General features: G+C 43.4%; 2 protein-coding genes across 3 annotated transcripts; both read left to right on the top strand.

Moving 5' to 3' along the window:
- Positions 1-1,101: 1,101 nt before the first annotated feature.
- On the top strand, positions 1,102-5,890 carry LOC144114876 (antimicrobial peptide microplusin-like). Its single transcript, XM_077648880.1, has 5 exons — positions 1,102-1,238; positions 2,060-2,121; positions 3,841-3,930; positions 4,894-4,920; positions 5,654-5,890. The coding sequence occupies exons 1-5, from the start codon at positions 1,163-1,165 to the stop codon at positions 5,720-5,722; spliced, it is 324 nt and encodes a 107-aa protein (XP_077505006.1). The 5' UTR covers positions 1,102-1,162; the 3' UTR covers positions 5,723-5,890.
- A 2,686-nt stretch (positions 5,891-8,576) lies between these two features.
- Positions 8,577-14,812, top strand: LOC144114874 (antimicrobial peptide microplusin-like). Of its 2 annotated transcripts, XM_077648877.1 has the most exons (5): positions 8,577-8,703; positions 9,257-9,318; positions 11,451-11,540; positions 13,931-13,957; positions 14,528-14,755. In XM_077648877.1, exons 1-5 carry the CDS (start codon positions 8,628-8,630, stop codon positions 14,603-14,605), a joined length of 333 nt encoding a protein of 110 aa, XP_077505003.1. In that variant the 5' UTR covers positions 8,577-8,627; the 3' UTR covers positions 14,606-14,755. The 2 variants fall into 2 exon arrangements, with proteins under 2 accessions (XP_077505003.1, XP_077505004.1); XM_077648878.1 differs by lacking the exon at positions 11,451-11,540 and having other exon boundaries at positions 14,528-14,812.
- Positions 14,813-15,035: the final 223 nt, after the last annotated feature.

The following is a 15,035-nucleotide window of genomic DNA, read 5'->3' as shown; positions in this document are numbered from 1 at the left end:
GTGATATCCAAATTTGAAAAGTACAAAAAAAGAGACCCCAGACAAATCAGCGGGCTTAATTTGTATGTAAAGCTAGAAATTGATATTCATCCTAAAATTGTAAGCAATATCACTGAAGGCGCAAGGTGTAAGCTCCCGTAAGGCAAAGTCTATAGGAAATAGCAAAGTCTGCGACAAAATATTTTATAGGAAATAGCAAAAGTATAATTCAAATACCAGCGTACGCTCTGAATCACGAGCGTAATTATGGGACTAACTACCAAGACAGTGTTCCATGAAAATTAAGACGTGCGCACTTCAACACAGAGACGCATCAATAAAGAAGCGGAAAGGAGCAATAACTACCCGTCGCATCGACTGTTTCTACTGCATAATTCAGGAAACCGATATTCAGCATCAATATAGAGATCAATACAGATACACAGATCAATGCGCAGGATCATTACACGATAAATACACGGCTGAGAAACCTCCCTCGCAATCGGCCACCTGCACACGGCTCCAATGTAGAAAACTTGGAAACACACTGGAAAGAAGTGTAAAAATGAGGAAGCAGGAGTCAAGAGAGGCATAACAAGGAACGCGGATTTCCGCAGCGCGTGCGCGCATGTAAATCACACACTTAAGCTCAAAAACGAAAGAAATAAATAACCTGCGGCAGACAGCAGGCCACCCAACCTCTCAATTCCGCTAAAACTGCCGCAATCGTTCTTAGAGAGAAAGAAAAGGTGCGAGGTTTATTTCAGGGCGTCTCGCAACCAGCGCAGGCGACCAGAAGGCAGCGGCGTGTGCGTACTCGGTGGCGATCGGCTGGCATCCTTGATTTCCTCACGTACGGCGTCTGCTCTCAGATGCGACGCGTGCTCGCTCATCCTGGCGGCGCGTCAGAAAGAGCGGAAGGATATTGCTGATGGTGTGGACGACTACGCAAGCGTTGCAACGGTTTGTCCTGACGCCACGTGCGCCCAATAGCGGCGAAGGAGCCTTGTTTTGATGTCATTTCTTCTTGTCTCTCAAACGCAACTGGCTGCCTGCGGGCTCGGGTTGCAAACCAATGTGGACAACGTTCCCGTGTGTATAAAAGCCAGCACGCTGTTTTCTCTGGGCATTCTCATTTTATCACTTGCAACTGCATCCCGTTGAGGAGAGCCCGATAGGAACGATGAAGGCATTCTTGGTCTGCGTGCTGCTCGCCACATTCGTTGCCCTGAGCTTTGCTCACCATCTGGAGCTATGCGGTGAGTATGCAGGCTTAGGATGTGTACTGAATACTGCACGCGCTGCTGAGGTCGTCACTGTTTGGTCCCTGCGTGACTTTCCGTACCTACTGCTGTGTGACCAATTGTCTGAAGAGGATATTTTGCTGCCTCAGAAGAATCTTAATGTAGCACTCCGTGTAAAGAGGTAACACAGTTTCAGAAGACCCAGTGGTCGACTGAAATTACGTTGATCGAAATTTCAATGCGCAACATAGCAAATAATTTCGTACAAAAGCATTTTTGACCGGGAAGCCGTTTATGAACGCAATTGTTTTCATAAAATGTCAGATTTCACTGTAACAATCAATATATCAGCAGGTTACCCGACTGAAGTCTTGCATTTTCTTCTATTAATGCATTTGCCATCATTCTATAGCAGTGTTAACCCTTCGAATTGATGCAAACACTTTAAAAGCAAGATTTTGCTACACATCAGAAGAATGGACCATCACCTTCAAGATTCCCGTGAAAGTGCCTTACATATTTCAAATTTTTTAAAATTTTTTCCAAGAAAGTTGAACATGTACCTGAATCACACATTTATTGACGCAGGCATTCAAGACAATAGCAATTTTAGAGACGTTTTCACGGCCTGTCCTCTTTTACTTGCTAAAGCGCGCGAAATAACCTACCGATTTCTTAGCTTAAAAGAAGACGGTGGGCATAGTAGAAGAAGAAATCATAACGAATAATGCCAATCTCAGACAGTCGAAAGTTCAGCAGTGCTCAGAATGAGGATGCAGAAGTGTAGACTTGATATTTGGTTGGATGCATTATGTGTGTAATGTTTTTCTGTGCAGATAAAAATGACGGCCAGCTCAAGAGTGAACTCCAGTGCATCCGCCGCTCCATCTCTGCAGCGGTATGACACTTATTCTTATATTCCTTACTTTTTCTCTGCACTTCCACCCGCTACGCTTTCTTTCCAGTAAGACAGGGAAAGAGCGTAGCTGGTCACAGTGGGGCGCCAATGAAGAAAAGCTCCCGAAAGCCAGGGAAGACGCGGATCATGTCGGCGATTTGTTCCGGTTACTCGTACACTGTTATGCGAGGGTTAGCTATGAATCTGTGCGAAATTTTTGGTCTTTTCACAAAAATATATATATAATTGTTTTTTTTGGGTAAAGGAAATGGCGCAGTATCTGTCTCATATATCACACAAAAAGGTGCAAGAAACTGAGACCGCGCATGCATCATGTCTACAGTGATTTCATTTGCTTGCAGCTTTTTACAGGAACCAGTAATCCCAAAGATATGCTTTACTTCTCATTGAAAGCCTTTCGAAACTAATGCTCCTAATGAATTTTCGAGCAGAAAAGAAGGGAGTTAAATATTTGCACATGCTCACAGTATATTAATTTCGTCTACACATGAGGTTCTTTAAATGCACTGGCGTCGCACAGTGTACGGGCGTTTGCGGAGTTCTCTCCCATCGAAGTGCAACCATTGCGGCTTCGAATTGATCCCACAGTCACGTGCTCAAAATAGCAATGCCTCAGCCCCTGAGACAGCGCGGTTATTACGAACAGATATCTATTTATTCAGGCTACTTTATTACGTAGTCCTTAAAAAGCGAAAACGCTAGAGTGCCGATGCTATTATCCTCTTTAAGCAAAGTAAGCTACGATCTGTATCTATTGAAGTTATTCACTCCGAGAGATGCATCTAATGGAGCGGGGTTCGAAGGTTTCGCGTAATAGCACTTCAATCCTAGACGAGGGAATAGAAGACGTGATCCTCTGGGGCACGGTATGACTGGTAATCTATCCTCCACGGCTGAAATTTCACGTGAGAGAAGGCCCAGCCATTTAGCGGGATCTTTAGCTGTTAAGAACGTTTTGGTTGGTTTGATGGAATCCAAAGAAATTTTTCGCATTTTTTTTAGTAAACTGATTAAATGGGATTGTCAATATCAGCAAAAATATACAGCTTAATCTGCAAGTGGACTTGAAGAACCTTTTATTACAAGCAACATGATTTTATGACACTAACAATCACATGACACATTGTATGATACTGAAAAAATTAAGGAAAAGGACGAGAAATTCTCGAAAACACTCCCTACAACCGGTAATTTCTTGATGGCAGCCCGGAAATGAGAATGAAATGGTATATTCCAGAGAATGAAACCAAGATAGACGAAGGCAAAAACGAATAAACGCTTGTGGCTCATGAGCAGGACCGAAAGTATCCATTAGAAATAATATTAGGGGATGTTATGGGGAAAATAAAGCTCTCCTGCTGGTTATCTAGATTTCAACATTAAATACACCGATTCTTGATTGTTTCCAAACGGTAGGAGGATTACGCATATTATCACGTATGCATAAGACCTCGACAGAGGCACTCACGTCTATAACTACCACAAAAAACGTTTTGAAACTAGCTATCTTACAAGGCTACGCGCACGCAGGGGCATTCGAACTGGCTGCAAGTTTCTGCTATGCTTTGGCAGAATAATTTTTAATCATATCCAGAATCGTGTTAATGTTGTATATGCGAAATCATTTAGTCCAAATTTTACATGTTTTCATTGCGGCAATTTGACTGAGACGCTAACTCACTTGATTTTGCATTGTAGGCGATCCAAAGCTTCGACAACGCCGCGAGGGATCTTCGCTGCCGAGACAACTCTTGCGTCATCAGAAGGTTGTGCGTGGGTAATGACCTGGTAAGATGTTCAGTCTGCGACATTGCGCTCGTTATTTAGTAAGCCCCAAATTATGGACGCTTGGCTTCGGCTGTGCGTATACTAGAAAGCAAGCATTTTTTAAGAACCGCTAAAGACGCTGTTTCAGCTCAAATATCTATTAAGAAAGTCTTTCATTCACTAAAATGTAGTTGATTAAATCATTGCGTTGCTGAAAGGTATCTCCAGTGAGTAACAGTAGTTTGGGAATATTTGAGAAGTGCGTCTATGCTGCGAAGACTACAATCTTCCTAAATGGGCGACCGAGATGTGTAAGTTGCGAGGAAAAAAAAAAGAAATGCCGTGCGTCAAGAGGATTGGCCCGCAAGAATTTCCCCAGGTCAAAGAAAAGTATTTTATCGACGTACATTACGCAGTTTAATTTTTTTTCTCTACTGAATGCGTAAGTATAGTAAGCACTTGGTGCAGATTATTTTTAAAATTTCGAGCGCTTTTTTGTTTCCTGCTTAACCTCCAAAGGGAGGTGAGCATGCAAACTTGAAAACTGCAAGCAAAAAGACAACAAACAATCAGACGCCACTCAAATCCACGGTTTCACGATTGCAACTTTCATCAATCGCCTTTAAAGCATAGTGATTTCTTTCTAAGCTACCTTTGTTCTTATTATGACAACTTGGCGAATAACAGAGGTTAACGCGCTTTACGGTTGAACAGTGCAATGAAATAAACCTTACCGCGGTCAACTGCGCGTTTGTTCCGATGAAATGCTGAGAACGACAGATGCCTGACAAGGAATGTATACGCTTTGTTAAAATTAAGACCATTGGTTGCGGGATTTGTAATTTTGCAGTTTGTTTCGTAGCACATACTGTAAACAGTATGCACTCAAAATACCTAACAAACGCTTCAGTACTGAACACATGACAATGCGCCTGGTTACACTTCCATGAACTTACAGAGTATTTATTGGTTTTTCTTGTGCAGGAAAAAGCCATGGCCAAGTATTTCACGGTAAGTTTCTTACACTGTGGATTTTAGACATTACGAGCAGCTTTATATGTTCTCCTTTTTTCTCTCTTGAATTTGTAATTCCGTCTGGTCAATGACCTCAGGATTAATAAGGATTGCCTGAGTAAAAACACAATTATGAGACAAATGGCAGTACTGACCAGCGCTTCGGTCAGAAGAAAATGGGAAGTTCGAGTGTAGTAGAGAACAACGACCTCTGCAAAGCCAAGATATCAATGACAGTAAGGAAGAGGACAGCTTCAGCGGGAAAGTTGGAAAAAATAACTGAGCAAGAAACGTGGTGGCCTGTCACTCAGTGGCCTCATTATGCTTCGTACTTTGTATATTAACTAAAGTACTGCAAGACTAGCAAGGCACAGCAATAAATAGAAGGCACTCGGTAACTATTGCCCGCACAGGGCAAAATGAACCATTTATCTAACACCTGCCCTGTCCAGCTGCCAAAGTATGATGAAACAGCGCAAGGGACAAGGGCGCAGAGAGTAGACAGTCTGTGCTCTGCTGTACGCATTTTCGTCCCTTGCGCTGTTTCATCAAACATGATCAACCAGCTAGCCCGCTCCCCAACTATTCTACCGATATATGTTAGGCGCTCACGAGGGCCGAAAATAATACTTGGGATTGCCTTAATTCAAAAAGTGAAGTTTCAAGCCACTTATACTGTAGACTTTGCTATGTGAATGTTATATTCAAGTGCTTTTTTTTGTTTGTGCAGCGGGCTCAAATCACAGAAATTCACAACGCTGCTACCGCATGCGACCCCAGCGCGGGACACCACCACTGAATGTGACCGATAACGCATGCTGGACTAGTGGCTTCCTACCGGCGAAAATCTTGTACCAAAGCAAAGGCAACTATTATGACCCCGCTTTCCGTCATAGACGCTTTCGAACTTCCTGGATTGGATTTTTTTCTCCTGACGAGACCAAATAAATATATTTTCCTCCAAAAAGTTTTGATGTTCAGTTGAAAAGATTTTTTTTTATAACCACTGCATGCCATAGAGTGGCTGAGCACTTATATGTTCAGGAAGTATGCCGAATAATTTGGTTTCTTCTTTTGAGGCTCTCTGAACTTGTAGATTCAGTTACCGAAACCGACTGATGGCGAACGAGGAAAGTTTAGCACACGTTTCAAAGGGGCGTAAAATAGAAGGTAGCAGTTATATATTTTTTGAAATTTGCACATTTCCGACTGCACTCCTGTGTTTCTAACTCCCACCCTGACACCCCCCCCCCCCCCAACCCCCTAAAATGGGTGCAAGGGTGTCCGGCTACACCTACGCAATGGGGCGTGGTAACTGTTGTCGCACCGTTTTGTCGATTGCTTTGCAGTTGAACAGGCACTGATTTTTAACAGTTTCACGTGAACCTCGTTCTTTGAAAAACGCTATTCATCAGTCTACCTTTAGGAAAAACTGCCCACGACTTGTCTTAATATAGACTGGAATTGCCTTATATTTTATTATACATATAATACACACATATGCCTTGCACGGTTTGCGGCAGCTGCTTGCTTTGGCCTCATATTTCTGATGTCCTCATGATGGTCACGGCGTGTACTTTTTTAAATGTATTCAAATATTTAAACAAAAAGATGGCCCATGCAACCACCATTCAGCTAACCCACTTCCAGAGCTACATGATGATAGGGTGTTCAAAATAAACTATTTAAAAGTCATGATGGAGGCGTTTTTGAATGGCTGGTGCAACGATGCTGAAATAAAGACATGCAGCTTTCTTCAGTCCCGAGAATAGAGTTAAGGGCGCCGGCTCTCCTCTCCAACTTTCATTTTTTGGACTGATTTTTAGAGTCATTTAAAGTAACTAAAAGTGTTGTAATCCTAATAATAGGTTGCCTGATTATTCAAGCAACTCGTGTTATTAGTAGAAATAGCGCCAAATGACTGGCAACACCAATTCGATGGCCTGATATTCATGTAATGCGTTTGTTATTGTTCCACGCATCGCTCCGTACTCCTGCAGCCAATTTTTGAGGGAAAACAAGCGAGACTATATATGTGAACTGTCTGATTTCGATATTCCGACACCCTATTTGAAAAAATATGTATACATTCGCCCTTATGTATACGTCTATATATATACATCTGCCCTTTCTGTTGACATTCGTTTAATACCGATCAACGATTCGAATAAGAGAGCTTCAGAAAATGCACTACTCAATGCGAATTAGGTGGGTGTGCATGAAGAGTGATCCCCAGGGCTCCGCTTCTAAAGGCAGCTGCAATCCGTTTTGCAAAGCGCAGCTGTGTTCTACATCACTCGCTACTTCACTTCGTTGTTTTTGAAGTTGATTTATGTATTCGAAATGAAGGAGAAATTTACAGAGGCTGACAGAAAAAATAGCGTATGATCCGAAAAAAAATGAACGTCTCAGAATATTTTAGAGAAAACAGCACGAAGGCAAAGTGCCACACCTATGAAAGTTTATCCTTAGGTCATGAGATGAGCGACTGTGTGATGTTGATGATGGTTTCAAGAATGTGTCCTAAATGATATTACTACGCTGCACCCTGCCTGCTACGCTTTATCATTGATGGCTACCATACTTGAGTCACTGAAGAACCGGATTGAGGTTACATTCAAATCTTAGAAATGCAAAAAAATACCACAGTCATCAGCGTGGTCAACGAGTTTGCAAAATTAGACATTAATATTTCTTCTATAACTTTCAGGAATTGCACTGAAGTGGATGTGGAGCAAGGTGATAAACAATCTTAAGGCAAGACCCCGACCGAACAAATGCTGAGAAAGGGGTGAAGGTATCACGCAGACGCCTGTTGGTGCTGTCAACTGAATGAACATAACTATGAAACCAGCCGCTGAGAAAAATATTGTTGGGAAATCAGAACTACGCTGACTAGCACAGAGACGCTGCATTTCAGAAGCGGCGAGAGCAATAATTACACGTCACGTCGACTGTTTCCACTCCATAGCTTAGAAAACAGCTAATATGGAAAGGGCTACAAAACCAAGCCACACCTTATAGTTACCTCGCTCAGAATCGGTCAGCTGCTCATGGCGCGCATTTTGCGGCGTGGAAACGAAGTGGAAAGAAGAGTAAGAATGTCGAAGCGGGAGTAAAAAGAGGAATAAAAATGAATGTGCGTTGCGGCCGCGGGTGACCGCACAGAAATAACGCAACGGCATATCTAACCTTCGGTAGACAGCCGTCCATCCAATCTGTCACTTCAGCGTATACAGCAGCAGTCGTTCTAAGACAGGAAGGAAAGGCGCGGGGTTGGTTTCAGGGCGGTGCGCCACCAGCGCAGGCGACCAGAAGGCAGGTGCGTGTGCGTCTCCGGTGGCGATCGGTTGATATTCTTGATTTCCACGTGTGCGGCTTCTGCTTTCAGGTGCGGCGCGTGCCCGCTCATACTGGCGGCGTGTCAGGAAGGGCGGAAGGATATTGCTGACGGCGTCGACGACAGCGCATGCGTTGCAATGGTTTATCTTTACGCCACGTGGTACCAAAAGCGGAGAAAGAGACTTGTTTTGATTCCTCTCAGCTCAAACGCATGTGGCTGCGCGCGAGCCTGGATTCCAAACCAAGGGGGCAAATTATTCATGCGTATAAAATGCAGCACGCTGTTTTTTTTTCTGGGCAGCCGCACTTTGTTACTTTGAACACTTGGAACAGCATCCGTTACCGAGATCCACATAGGAACGATGAAGGCATTCCTGGTCTTTGCACTGCTCGACACATTCGCTGCCCTGAGCTGTGCTGACCATCTGGAGCTGTGCGGTGAGTATGCAGGCTGATGATCTGTACCGCTCACTTAGCAGGGAGAGGCTGGGAAGCGCTGGCGAGATTGTAACCATATGGTTACTGTGTGACATTCGGTGCCTACTGGTTTGTGATTGATTGTCTAAGGGTCAGACCACTTGCTACTTAATAAGAAGCTCAATCCAACAACTCGGGTAAAATAAAAACCCTACAGAGGGAGGATATCGCCCAGTGAGCAAATTTGACCGCCCTGAATGTCGATGGCATTCGCGCAAAAAATTCACAGCAGGCAGTTGTTTGCTTGCAAAACTTTATGTGATAGGGCACTCCGCATTTTTAACGTGTAATGCACAGAACCGTGGTCAATACCCTGTCATGGGCAGCTTTCATTTGTACAAAAGACAACAAATCCTTAATTAAAGCGAATGCGTTCCGACGGAGCATTCCGAGGCCGAACGGCGTTAATTCCAAAAACCTTCCGTAGCTTGTCACTAAACAGCTTACAATGTGGTTTCACTCGATTTAATGTGATATGTGCATTATGCGTCGAATGTTTTTTTTTTTCTTGCAGATAAAACCGATGAGCAGCTCAAGTTTGAAGTCCTGTGCATCCGGCTCATCATCTCGACTGCGGTAAGACATATATTCCACCACTTTTTCCCTTCCGGAATTACAATGTACAGGGGAGGGGGGAGGCGTAGCGGATCAGAATGGGGCGGTGATGAACTAAACCGCCTGAAAACAAGGAACGAAATAGCGCCTTTGGGCAGGTTATTCCATTGACTAGCGCGCTGTGGCGTTAATAATGGTATACGAGATCTATAAACCAAGCTGTCTGAAGTTGCCGTCAATGCTCTAAAGACTCATCAAATTGAGACCACGAAATTCTCACTCCCACAGCGGTTTCTTTTGTCTGCGTATTTACTACAGCGACCACTAACGTTAAGGTTACGTTTTACTTCTCTTTGAAAGCGTTCTCATCTCAAGCGTCTCATGCGTTTTGCATCAAGGACAATGAAGTTAAATATCAGCACGCGCAGTCGAAAGATTTCTCCAGAACTTGGATGGCATCAACTGGTAATAGGCAGGTAGGTTTATGTCCGAAGTTACACGCGGGCCATGTCATGTGGGACGCCACGATAATTTGCTTCGGAATAATTTGACCAGCTGGATTACTTGAACGTGTGCTGGCATCGTACAGCACAGGCGCGTTTTCGTACTTGGGCCTCAAAGAAGTGCGGCCGCCGCGATTTCGTCCTCGGCAGCAGGATTGCTTAGGTTGGGGCGGGCAAATATTTGGAATATTTGAATTGGGAGTCGAATCTCTTCGTGTTCAATTCGCTGAACGAATCAAGCAGTGGATGGTAAAAGAAATTCAATAAGAAACGAACTTGTTCTCAAGTATTTAGACAGGGAGGGATCGAAGGCGGGGGTTCGCGTCTGATCTCGGAGGCCATGGCTCACATGCAACTCTTGCGCCACTAATCTACTGAGATGTGGTGCTAGGTTATCCACTGCCGTCATCAGTACTAAACAGAAATTTTTCGATACGCATTACATGAAGTCATAAGGTTAATATAATAACTTCAAGTTTCGTACCCCCTAGTAGAAATCAGTGTATCGCCTTTTTACAGCTGTACCAATAAATATCTAGGTTAATTTTAGCGCCGTATTGCAACGCTGCTCGAAGAGGCTCTTGCAGGAATATCTATGTTGTACGAATATCCTGACAGGTATCGAATATCCGTAGAAATGTTTTATCCTTAATCGATTCGGTTTTTAGCTGCACTATTCATATTTGTTTCGGTAAAAAAGCTACAATATTTCTATTCACTACAGTTTTCAAAAAAGTACTTAACGATTGAGCCACTGCGGCAGATTTCAAGATATATTTATTTGTTCACGCTGCTTCCTTAGGTAGACCGGTTCCTGTGGTGTACAATTTTCCTGAATTTCAGCTGAGAGCGTTCGCAGTTATAGGGGGAGCTTAAACTCATAACGAGGTTTTGGACAGTTAGCTAACTTATTGTAATTTTTTCGTATCTATCCGCCAGGGCTTTTGAGAAGAGATTAACCAGATCAGTAAAAATATGTAGCTTTTTCTAGTGATCTTAAAGCCCTCATGAGCAGGCAATTTTCGCGTGCGCCCACTTGAACCTTTTGTGGCACAACAACGCACGGACTGGATGCGTTGTATGGTGTCGAAACACAAAGAGAGATGAGTTGAAATTTCCAAAACACCCACTACAACCAGTAACTACTCTACGCCAGGCCAGAGGAGAGAATCGGAGAATTCATACCAGACAATATAACTCGAGGGAGAGTACACAAAAATGAAATTTTCCAGCTCATTTCGTTAGCTGAAACACATGCATTCAATGACATTAACATTAGGAGAGGTTTTCTGAGAAATTAAACTCAGTAATAAATATCCAGCATATATCTTTATATCCTGCTATTCGTGATTTCATCGAAGCGGTAGCGGATTATGCGTATCGAATCAAAACGCAGAAGCCGTGGGCTTACAAGAGTTCCCGTGAGTAGCTCATAGCAAATATTGGTTAAAATCAGCACTCGCACACAAAAATGTTCCTGATAAGTAAATGCTATATGGGCTGGCTGAAAGTTTCTGCTGGGCTTCTGCATAATTCTGTGTATGCTATACGGAACCGCGGTTCGTGTTGTGGATTCTTCGTCATTTAACAAGAATTTTATTTATTTTCATGGTGATGATGTGAAAGAAGGAAACTTGCTTTGCGTTGTAGGCGAACGTAAGATTTTTCGCCGCCGGAAAGGATCTTGACTGCCGGGACACCACTTGTATCATCCGGAGGCTGTGCACGCAGAATGATCTGGTAAGACGTCGTTCAGTCTCCGACAATGGGCACGTCATTTAATACGCCGAAAGACATGGACGCTTCGCTTCTGCTGTGCGTATTGTAGATAGTGTTGGTTTTGTCATCATCATCAGCCTGACTACACCCATTGCAGGGCAAAGGCCTCTCCCATGTCTCTCCAGTTAACCCTGCCATTTGCCAGATGCGCCCACCTTATGCCTGCAAACTTCCTAATTTCATCCGTCCACCTAACCTTCTGCCGCCCCCTGCTACGCTTGCCATCTCTTGCCATTCACTCCGTTGTCTCAACTTAAGGACCAGCGGTTATCTTGCATTCCATTACATTCCCTGCCCAACCTCATTTCTTCCTATTGATTTCGATTAGGATTTCATTAATCCGTATTTGTTTCCTCATCCACTCTACCCGCTTGCCGTCTCTTAACGATGAACCTGTGATTTTTCTTTCCTAGGCTCGCTGCGTAGTCGTTAATTTAAGCTGAGCCCTTTTCGTTAGCCTCCTCGTTTCTGCCCCATAGGTGAGTACAGGTGTTGTACACTTTTCTTTTGAGGGATATTGGTATTGGTAAACTGCCATTCATGATCTGAGAGAACATGCCATATGCGCTCCACCCTATTCTTATCCTTCTAGTTACTGTCCTGCCATGATCCGGGTCAGCGGTCACAATCCCTTTACCAATTCCAGCACCTCTCTACCAATTGTGAACTGCTTTTCCCTTGCTAGATTGTTGAATATTACTTTGGTTTTTACGTATGTTAATTTTTAGACCTACCGTTCTGCTATGCTTGTCTCTTTATTTAAGAGCTGAATAAGGTGGAGTTTAGATTCAAAGCATCACTAAGTAAGTGTGCTTGCATTCAATGAATTGCATTCAATGAATTGCAAGTAAAAAAAATTGTTGCCTTGCTTAAAAGTCGTACCAGTGAGAAAAGGAAACACTATTGTTGAAATATTTGAGGAACTCGTCTTCGGTGGGAGTAATAGAAACTTCTGAAATTGGTTACAGCTATAGGTAAGTTGAGGGGAAAAACAACGTGTGTACTTTACCAGAAAGCAATACCTGTGCGTCTTCTGCTGTGGTACTCAGTTATTTTGCCACCTACAGGCGTTGACAGGAAAAAAAAATTGTACTGAGCCACGTCGCTAAGCGGTTTTATCTTTACGACCGCACGACGTTTGTAAAAACCTTGAGAAAGTTCTGTTTGCAAAATTTTCCGGCATTTCCCTGCTGGACGTTTTGTTTCTGAACATACAAATGAAGGCAAACTGCATTGTTGAAAAATAAAGACCATAAATAGGAAGAAGGATGAATTAAAATGTGGTACGAAAACGCGCTTTCGTAATTACGACTTTCATTGTCGAACTAGAATGCTAAAGTAGTTTGTCTAAGTGATTTTTGCTTGGAGCATGACAACTCCTCTAGTAGCAGGGATTGAAGGGACGCTGAGGACGAATGCAAGTTGGCCTGTACCGATATAGTACCGCGTTTTAAGGAAACAGACTCTACGTTCTCTGAAAATGGAGATTTCTGAACCGGAAAGAAGCGAAAATTTTAATAAGATCGTCCACAGACCTGTCTCGAGCGCTCAAACTCCGTGCCGTCAGCGCTACGCAGCGCGCAGAGTGACGTCTAGCGGCAGCGCATGGTTCGAGACAGCGTACCTCTGAGTATGGTCTGGGAATCTGACAGGCACTGTCTCGAACCAGGCACTGCCGCTTGACGTCGCTTTGCGCGCTGCGGAGCTCGGACGGCACGGAGCTTGAGCGCTCGAGACAGGTCTGTGGACGACTGTACAGCTGCGGGCATCACCAGCAGACTTCGCAAGTGTACTGCGTGCGTCGACACAGTTTTACGGCACGGATCCCTGAGGCTAGGATGAACCGCCATTCACTTAAAATACGGCGATCACGGAATACTTTTTTGCCTTTTTGGTGTAGACCTCACCAGTGTGAAACGAGTGGCGGGAAAATTAGTAAATTCTACTTTCTCAGGAATAAAGCGTGTTGTTCTGCCAAAAAAATTTCATCGCGCCCAGAAAGAGCCATAGAGTTGACTTCTACTACGAACAAAAGTTCGATGAAGTTGTCTTCAATATCCTTTTAACGCCCTCTATACTTCAGCAAAGGAATGCAATAAAACCTATCTTCTCCGACTGCGCAATCGCGCCAATAAATTGTTGTACATATTCAATCTACTGGAGAAGAAATGTTTATTTTTAGTTGACAAAGAAGATCGCTGCGAGATTAGGAATCTCACAGTTCAGAAACGTATGTCGTACTGCATCAATCATTAAAATGATGAAAATGCGGCTCGTATTGAGCATACGACCGTGCTCCCAATAACAACTTGATCAAACTTACAGAACATTCGTCTTTTTTTCTTTCGCAGGAAAGAGCCATGGCCAAGTATTTCACGGTAAGTGCATTTCCAGCACATTATGGCCATATTCATTACGGGCAGCTTTAATTTTTCTCATTCCTTTTGCCCTTGTAAGTCTGACTATAGCGAACGACCGAACCGGTAATAATTATTGCAGTTGTAAAAATGCTACCTACAAGGCGTATTGCAGAATTGAGGATGGCTTCGCCCTGAACTGAAGCCAAAATTTAAGTTCATTAGAGCACAACAACCTTGGGAAAGTCAGGTATCAAGGACAGTAAGAAGAAAAAAGCTTCAGCGGGAAAGTTATAATAAGATAACAAGAAGTGCGGTAGTCTGTTCTTGGGTGACTCAGCTTTATTTCGTACTTTGTATTTCAATTACGGTGCTAGAAGACCAGCCAAATATCGCACTAAACAGAAGACTTTCATTGCGTTGGCCACTGAGAGGAAACGAAACATTTCAGCTAAGGCCTGTATTTTTCGCGCTGCCTTCGGGAATCGGGCGCGCCAACCGATGTGTGTTTACTTCAAATGATTTTAATTTGCATATTTTGATAATCGAATGTGGCTAGGATGTTATATTCAACTGCATTATTTTGCGCAGCGGGCTCAAATCACGGAACTTCGCAACGCCTCCGCCGCGTGCGGTTTCAACCTCACCAGTGATGAACGCTCTTCTTAGACAAAGACAACTCCTCTTATCAAAACGATGAAATGCATCTTGAGTTGTTTCTAGCCTACGCTCATTCTTTGAGCACCGCTGACTATAACCGATAACGCCATCCTTGACTGCTGGCGTCCCGTCTGGCAAAATCTTTGACCAAAGAAAAGACAACTGTTGTCCACTTCATTAAGTCAGCGAACTGCGTCTATATGACTTTTTCTTCGACCGTGAGAAAATAAATATATTTTCCTACAAGGTTTTTTGTAGTGCGCAATTTTTTTTTATAAATACATTTTATAAGACTTTCCGGACTTGTATATTCAGTCGAGGAAGCCGATTGGCAGCGTACAACGTAAAAATGTAACGGTGGTTCAACCCGGCTGAACCAAGTAAGACGAGCGAAAGCTCTCTTAAGTGTGGTTATTCAATCTCACGCCTTTCCATATCG

The sequence above is a fragment of the Amblyomma americanum genome, chromosome 1 (assembly GCF_052857255.1).
Source record: "Amblyomma americanum isolate KBUSLIRL-KWMA chromosome 1, ASM5285725v1, whole genome shotgun sequence".
Taxonomy (NCBI): Eukaryota; Metazoa; Arthropoda; class Arachnida; order Ixodida; family Ixodidae; genus Amblyomma; species Amblyomma americanum.
Note: the sequence above shows the minus strand (reverse complement) of the source record. Positions and strands in the feature narration are given on the sequence as shown.

Bases quoted from the DNA above. Each gene is read 5' to 3' on its own strand.
- LOC144114876 (XM_077648880.1), top strand. From the start codon at position 1,163: ATGAAGGCATTCTTGGTCTGCGTGCTGCTCGCCACATTCGTTGCCCTG. The intron at 2,122-3,840 runs GTATGACACTTA...TTTGCATTGTAG, and splicing joins GCCGCTCCATCTCTGCAGCG to GCGATCCAAAGCTTCGACAA. The intron at 3,931-4,893 runs GTAAGATGTTCA...TTTCTTGTGCAG, and splicing joins TGTGCGTGGGTAATGACCTG to GAAAAAGCCATGGCCAAGTA.
- LOC144114874 (XM_077648877.1), top strand. From the start codon at position 8,628: ATGAAGGCATTCCTGGTCTTTGCACTGCTCGACACATTCGCTGCCCTG. The intron at 8,704-9,256 runs GTGAGTATGCAG...TTTTTCTTGCAG, and splicing joins TGACCATCTGGAGCTGTGCG to ATAAAACCGATGAGCAGCTC. The intron at 13,958-14,527 runs GTAAGTGCATTT...TATTTTGCGCAG, and splicing joins CCATGGCCAAGTATTTCACG to CGGGCTCAAATCACGGAACT.